The sequence below is a fragment of the Mercurialis annua genome, linkage group LG8 (genome assembly GCF_937616625.2).
Source record: "Mercurialis annua linkage group LG8, ddMerAnnu1.2, whole genome shotgun sequence".
Taxonomy (NCBI): Eukaryota; Viridiplantae; Streptophyta; class Magnoliopsida; order Malpighiales; family Euphorbiaceae; genus Mercurialis; species Mercurialis annua.
The window spans coordinates 34,289,775-34,297,857 of NC_065577.1; the positions used below are offsets into that span (position 1 = coordinate 34,289,775).

The window sequence follows — 8,083 nt, forward strand, 5'->3', positions numbered from 1 at the left end:
GCTTATGCTCTATAGGGGCAGGGGAAACATGTTCAGGTTCAGGGGATCCATCTAAAATAACATATTCAGAGGTTTCTTCACCGACAAATTCATCCACATTCTTATGATAAGGAGACAATAACACTTCTTGTGCAAACTGCGGCTCATTGACATCATGATCAGCATACATATTATTACCCTCTTTAAATTTAGCGAGTTAAGTATCTTCCTATTCTCATAATCAGTTTGAATCGATTTTAGCCCATCACGTAAAGTTCTGCCAGGTTTACAGTAATAAATCCTATCCACATGAGGAAAACCTAAATCATTTTTGTATTTAAGCTTAATAACATTAACTGAGAGATAATATGAGTCAAATCCTGCCTTTCTCTCTGCCAAGCCATTATTATACTCTAATTCTGGATTGTTAACCCATGTTCCAACATAGTGAAAATGTATATTAATGTGGCAAATCATACTGCCGTGAAAACATAAAAGAAAACGTTTAATAACAATCACTAGAACTGTATAATTTGTAATTTAATAAATCACTAACTTCAATCCCAAAATTGGAAATAAAAAAAAATCTAGAATCCCCAATTTTGAGCAGTTGAAGCCAGAAACCCTAAAATACCTAATATTTTAAATCAAAAATACACATACCCGTTTAAGTTTTAATCACCAGAGTTACTTTGAGAGGACCACTGCCATAAATCGCCTTCATCCCACCTCAGCAATGACTCGTCTACCTTGAAAAATATTCGTTCCTTTTGCCTTTTGGTGTGAGCGACAGTGAAATTTGAATACTTTTTGTACTTTTGCTTTTAATCATGTGTCTTTTGCGTTTCTTCATCTTTTATTATTAACCATTACTAACCAACCACTTTGCGCTGGTGAGTTGATGACACGTCAGGATATCGTCTCAGACAGCAAAAAAATTTAACAGAGGTAGGATTTGGTGTTATGTAAGCCGTTTCGAACAAGTACATGATGTTAAGTTAGTCATTTTGAACAAGTACATGGTGTTGAGTGAGCCTCCTTCCTTCTTAGGGTCTTAAATATTCTTTTGCTCTGACTGTAGGGGCCAATTTGAGCCTTTTGCCTTTCTAAAACTATTTAATGAAGTTAACCCGTAAGTGGCGTGTTCAATAAATATAAAAATGATAACGATAATGGAAATGAGGTAAAAACCACTAAACGATCCAAAAAAGCAACTAAATACCAAAATCAAAACATATCTCTGTCTGTTCATCACTCTCCATCAATTGAACGAGAAAAAAATAAACCATAACTTGTAAATTTGCTCTCGCTTTCCACGTTAAACCCTAATTTTACTACACTCAATTCAACTCTGTAATCGTATTTCCTTAGTTTAATCTACATATTTTACTACAATTTCATGGGTAATTGTACTTCTTCCATTCCAGGTATTTTCCAATTTCTCTAATTTTATTTCTTGAAGTTATGTTGATCCAACTGAAATTTGGATCTAATTGTTCTAATTTGGTTAACTTTTGATATGTTGTTGATTAAAAGATTGACAATTTTGTGCTTGATCGTTAAGGGTACATTTGGAATTTGTTGCTAACTATGTTCTTTCCCCTTTTGATTTGGTTTTTCTATATATTTTTTATAGACAGGAATTCTGGGCGGTTGAGTGGACTTAACAATCCTGAGAATAATGGAGTTGCTGATGCCAAAAACCTTCGTGTTAAGGTAAATTTCAAGACTTTGATGTTTACTTATGAGCTAGGTAGCATGGATATGGATACGGGAAAACGGGATACTTGGACATGGTCATGGAAAAATGGTGTTATTTTAAGGTTTTCTATATAAAAAATTAAATTTCTTTTAAGTGTCTGAAATGTTTCTGAAACGAGACATGTTGATTGAATAAAGAGTTCGTGCTACCTAGCTTATGAGTTTATGAACTTTCTTCTTGTTTTTAGATCGGAAAATCTAAATTTTTTTGCGGGTTAGCAGAGAAAATGTTGCCATTTTGAATGGGGACTGGCTTGTTTATTAATGCTGCAAAACCTCGTCGACGAGTGCTAATATTGAATCTATAAGGTTTTTTCACTAGTTTGCGTAACGATACTATAGATCATGATTGATATAGTAATATTTTTTTTTAGAAAGAAAAATTGTAAGATATTGACAGTGCCAGGAGGGAGGAAGCTATGGCAGTGTGCTTATTGTCATCTTGAGTAGAATGCTTAATTCTTTCTGTTGGAAGTGTGAGCCATATCACAATAATTTATTTAGAAAATGATGGTTTTGGGAAGTTATGCAAAAGTTCTAAGGATTAGCAAGTCTCATTTTTTTCACGTGCTTTAGTTTCTTTGCGCCTTCACTATTCAATATCTCTTTGGAGTATTTACTTCAATGCACCTTTTCTCTTTTTTTTTGATTATTGTTTTTGTAAAGGCTCGATTTTTAGACACCCTTAAGAAATTTAGCATTTAGCTTATGTGCCACCTTTGCCAAATATGATGAGATTGCTATCATTGCATGCAAATCTGGTGCTCTAGGTTGAATTCTAGTTCCAAGAAATTGTTGGAGTATGGATTTTGCTGTCTTGGAGATAGTTTACAAAGTTTAATGTGAAATCTTTTCAGCAGTGGATGGTCCCGACATGTATTTTATCAGAGATTAGGTGAAAAAATGTGTAGATGTCTTAGATTTGGAATCCTTTAGTCTTAGTTCACTAGTATCCTTTCTTCAGTTCTTCTCTTGTTTGATGCTGTAGCATGGTAGGTTCAGTCCCGATGCTTTATGATCTATGTATAACTTGTGCATATTTGGCAATAGTTTGTATGGTGAAGTGTTTGAATTTGGTGGAAAGCTATTTGTTAATGCAGGTAATCTTACACGATGGCACATAGTTGTGAAATTATGGAATGAAAATGTAAAAGTTTTCTTTAGCAATGCAGTTAACCTTTCGTTGTATTGCTTTGAACAGCTCGTATTATTAGGTGATTCTGGTGTCGGTAAAAGCTGTATCGTTCTTCGCTTTGTTCGTGGTCAATTTGATCCAACATCCAAGGTTTGGAAATTGTCTTTACTCTGTTTTATTCCGACCAATCCCCTCTTTTGGTATCTACAAGTGAAATTATGGTTTGGAAATTTGAAATTGCGTGCTTACTCTTTTAGATGTCTTATTGTTATTCTTGAAAATTTTAACATGTGTTGGTTTTTATTAATTCAGGTTACAATTGGAGCTTCATTTTTGTCACAGACAATAGCTCTGCAAGATTCTACAACAGTTAAGTTCGAAATATGGGATACTGCAGGACAAGAAAGGTATTGTTGGCAAAGTGATTTCAACATGCACATACACTCTCATACGAGAAAACAGTTCATCTTTTAAGTTACTTAGAAATAATCTTGTGATTTTTTTCCCCATTCATCCTCCTGCTTCAAGTTTTTTTCCTTCAAAATATCCATTTTCCGCAATAGTCTAATTGCTTGTTTTTATTCAGGTATGCTGCATTGGCTCCACTATACTATAGAGGTGCTGCAGTGTCTGTTATTGTTTATGACATAACAAGTCCTGATTCATTTAACAAAGCGCAGTATTGGGTTAAGGTAGTTTCTATGGATGCGATAGTACTGCCTTTCCTCTCCGTATGTGTATGTGTGTGGATGTGTGTGCAACTCCTGTGTTCTTGACTAGTATAATTTTGTCGAAATAACCATAGCATCACATTGGCAAAGCTGTGTGCCTAGGATTAACAGAGTCAGAGGTCTTTCTTGTTTAGTTTTTTGTAAAATCCAGTTACAGTCTAATTCTAGAGTTGGAATTTGTCTTTCAGAATCTGTATTTTTTTGATCTATGCTTCAACTTTTACAAATTTACATTTAACAATTATTTAGAAGATTGAAAGATAGAAAATAACTTGTATCTGAATTTGTGAGATAATAACATTTGAGACCAATATGTCAGGTGATTAATTAAGTGTTTACTGTTTAGTAAATATAACATGTTTTATCTTAGTTTCCCATATTCCTTTTTCTACTTGGAGTTGGAGAGTGTGAAAGGCTTTAGTGAGTAAAGTTGCCCTGAAAATTTTGAGGCGGTAATGACGTGACACTGCTAGCAATGTTTTTCACAGGTGTGCTTGAGAAGACAAAATGGTCATACTCGAATAACGGCTGTCTAATTTTGTGTTTAAATGGAGGAATTTCAGCTGCCTGATATTATTTGAACAGAGATATCTTTTGACTGATTGTATTTTTTAATTTTTTGCTTCATGAATTTGGATAAAAATATCTAGGTAACATATATATTTTCAAATGCACCTTAAAATAAGTTTTCATCGTCCTTTATGGCTTTTATTTGCATCATGAATCATGTCACAAACAAGCTTACTTTGAAATTACGACTTCAAAGAACATATAGTATGCTCTCGGAATAGCTTAGGTCATTATGTATGCTTATTTACTCATCTCATTTTGATTAAACTTTACTTGTTTTCTGGAAGCTTTGCAGGAATACAAATGTATTTAGTTTTGTTTACTTTATGATGCTTGGACAGTGGTTTACTTTGATAAACTTTGTATATGAAAGTGTATATGGTTCATTTGTTGTTTCACAGGAACTGCAAAAACATGGGAGCCCTGATATAGTCATGGCTTTAGTTGGGAACAAAGCTGATCTTCATGATAATCGAGAAGTATCTGTTGAAGTGAGTACTGTGCTCCATGACAAACAACCAAAATTTTACTCCAGGACAAACAATCAAAATTTAATGCCATATTATTTTAAGCAAACATTCTTGTTTCATTCTTGCAGGATGGAAGGGAGTATGCTGAGAAGAATGGGATGTTCTTTATTGAGACATCTGCAAAGACGGCCGATAATATAAATCAGTTGTTTGAGGTAACTTTGTTGCTTCTGACACATTTTCCTTTTCTAACATGATTTTTATTTGCTATTATTATCACTGAAATGAAAAAAATCATGAAAATTTAAAGTAGTTGAATAAAAGTAAAAGATTTTTGGACTCATACCCTAGGACAAGATCAGTGACTACCCCATAATAGGTGTTTGTGCAATTCTGTATCCCCCAACTCTGACTTCAGTTCAGTTGCATTTGATAGATCAGTTATGCTATGTTTGGCAAGGGAAGGAAATAAAGGAGAGGAAAATAGATTTTTGCTACATTTTCCTTCATCCTTCATTTTCTCTAATACATTTAAAAATTACATTTATAATTTTTAGGCTAATGATACAAAAAATCCTTTTAAGTTTTTCAGAAAGAGCAGATAAGCTCTTTCGGTTATTTCTTTGCCACTTGGATCCTCAATTTTTTTAAACGGTGCAAATTAGGTGCAAGCTATGTTTTTTAAAAAGAGCGTATAAGCCCTTTTAGTTTAGTTCTTTGCCACTTAGCCCCTCAACATTTTTAGTTACCTCTGGGGTTTTTCTCAAGCGTGAGGATTTATTTGCACTTTTTAAAAACACTGAGGGCCCATATGGCAAGTGCTCTTTCTAAAAAACTTGAAGGGTTTTTTTTTACCTTATGCCTAATTTTTATAAATTTTAGTTTGTGAATTTTATTCTTATGGCTCCTGCGCCTTAGACACTAGGACCCCTTTGGGCCTCAGAGTACCTTTTCCCTTTAACACCTATGCTCATTATCATTTTATGATGGGTTTCTAAGTTTCTTTATATATTTATAAGGATTGGTAGTAAATTATTTATTGGTAATGTGTAGTTAGCTGTATTAGATTTCTCTTCACTTGCTTTCAGCGAGTACAAGGGTTATTGGGCTGTTATTAAACTGGATAATTTCTCTGAAGAAACTTGCACTTCATGACCAAAAGCTTTGGTCTGACTTGGGGTTTGTCATGCACGAACTATGCAGTAGTTGGTATATCTGATAGCTATAGGATTAAGACACGGTGTGTGAACAAGCTAATATAAACCAAATGATTAAGAATGTTCATCATTGCGTTTTTGGCCTCATGGTGATAAGCGCACTGATTAAAATTAGAGTCAAAAGGCATGTAAAACTAAATCCTGATTGAATGATATATGAATGGACTGCCTTCTCTGAAATTTTTACCATCTCTCTTAGATATGGGAATCCAAGCTTGTTGTGTGTGTTGGATGTTGACTTGACTCAGATAATTGTCAAGCCAATGATTTTAGGCAGTACATCAAATGTACTACATCCGCATATATCTTTGTGGTGAATGAATGCTTATAAGAAGTGAAGTAATAAACAAACTAGAAATGGCGGTGATAGTATGAATTGTTCTTGCACTTCTCATTGATTTCAGAAACTCTGAAGGACGGAATTGCTATTCCAGTTGCACGTTTTTAGTGGACCTCATAATTGAAATACAAATATATATAAATGCAATGGACCATTGAACAGTTAGCTACATATGGTGATATTATGAATTGAAAAGGAGAACCTTTGAGCTTCTTATAGATGTCATTTTATTACTATAGAAATGGTTTTTATTTTCAAAAATTATTTGTATTATTATTCATATTGATATTTTTCACATTTTATTATTTATAATACTAATGTCGTAAATTTATGGTTGAATTCTAGTTCAACATACCCTTGTCCCTCTAATTTTTCCGGGTACATGACCGGTCTAAATTCTAAAACTTTTTTTTTTTTCGAACATTTCCCTTATTATCATGTGTAGTGTACAAAAGTGTCTAGTCAATACATGTTGTTCATTGAAATTTATGTTTTGAGTTGCTGACGATGTCTCCAATTCGGCAGGAAATCGCAAAGAGACTTCCCCGCCCATCTCCGTCATGATTGTGAATCTTTATGATGAGTCGCCCGGACGGTCTCTAATGTTCCTGAAAAGTATTTGCCTGTATGAAATGTGTATATGCTGATATATCTGTAATCTTTGCTCTACTATCTGATTTGGTCTGAATATCATGTTCCAGCTAGATGACCATGAATCACATTCATTCTGTTGATTGATATCTCACATAATATACTAAGGCACCATCTGAATGGATTTGATGATTATAATTATACTTTAATTTAGTTGATGCTGTTTTCTGAACTAAATCATATAACCAAATATCTGAACTATATATATCATTGCCTCCAATTTGTATGTGACACTTTATCTAATCATTTTCGTACGATCTAGTTTCATTAAATTGTCATACTTAAAGATCCCAGTTCGGCTTCTTGACTGTGAGAGCTCATTAGGCCGGCATTTATTATAGTACTTAACAGGATTTTTACGGTCAGAGCAGTGAAGCCCTAGTTGAAAATGTTTTCAGAAGCTGACAATTCTTGATCCTTTACGACATCCTCTATTTCCTTGATTATTAAGTATCATATAGGCGTTACTCCGTAGATAGGATTTGTTCACTGAACCGAACATGAACACCTTATTCGGATTAAGAATCGAAAATGAACATTTCAAAATTCAGGTAGGCTCAAATCATTTACAGCCTAGTCCGTCCTGGTTCGAACATTGTTTTTTTAGTATGTAGACAATTCAAGACGTGTGACAGTGAGACATAATGCACTAGTTAATGAGCATTACGCAACTGTTTTAGCTAAGATGATAAAATTTTATGGTCATGCGATACTAGTAAGATGGTGCATATAAGGGCACACATTTAACTGTAGTTCTGTGAGATGAAATAATTGAAAAAATATATTTGAAAAAAGCAAATCTAATTTTGCAAACACAATAATCAATATCTAGATTTATAAATTTATCACTTTTTTTGATAAATGGTATAATTTTTTCAAGATATTAATGTAAAATATAAGTTCAAGTCCCTATGTAGAAAAAGCAAAACTACATAGACTCGGGTTCAGGCCGGACTTGAAAGAAAAATCCGGTGTACACTATCCAGCTCAAACAGCTCTAGGGACAGTGTGAAGAGTTTCGGAGTGGGTTAGGTAGCGAAATTTGATCGATTGTCATAAAATGGACAAAATTATTATTATTCTGTGCTTATTCCGTTGATCTAAATAATGTGTAATTAACAGTTTATTATTTTCTTGTTGACATATATAGTGTTTATTTTGCCCAAATTTTTCAAGATTAGGCAAAGTGGAGGAAAAGCAAAATAATGCAACAACAACAAACAAACTCC

General features: G+C 33.6%; 1 protein-coding gene across 1 annotated transcript; it reads left to right on the top strand.

Moving 5' to 3' along the window:
* The first annotated feature begins 1,156 nt into the window (after positions 1-1,156).
* LOC126661253 (ras-related protein RABF1) lies at positions 1,157-7,012 on the top strand. Its single transcript, XM_050355080.2, has 8 exons — positions 1,157-1,406; positions 1,616-1,695; positions 2,942-3,025; positions 3,188-3,282; positions 3,462-3,567; positions 4,578-4,667; positions 4,775-4,861; positions 6,729-7,012. The coding sequence occupies exons 1-8, from the start codon at positions 1,379-1,381 to the stop codon at positions 6,765-6,767; spliced, it is 609 nt and encodes a 202-aa protein (XP_050211037.1). The 5' UTR covers positions 1,157-1,378; the 3' UTR covers positions 6,768-7,012.
* Positions 7,013-8,083: the final 1,071 nt, after the last annotated feature.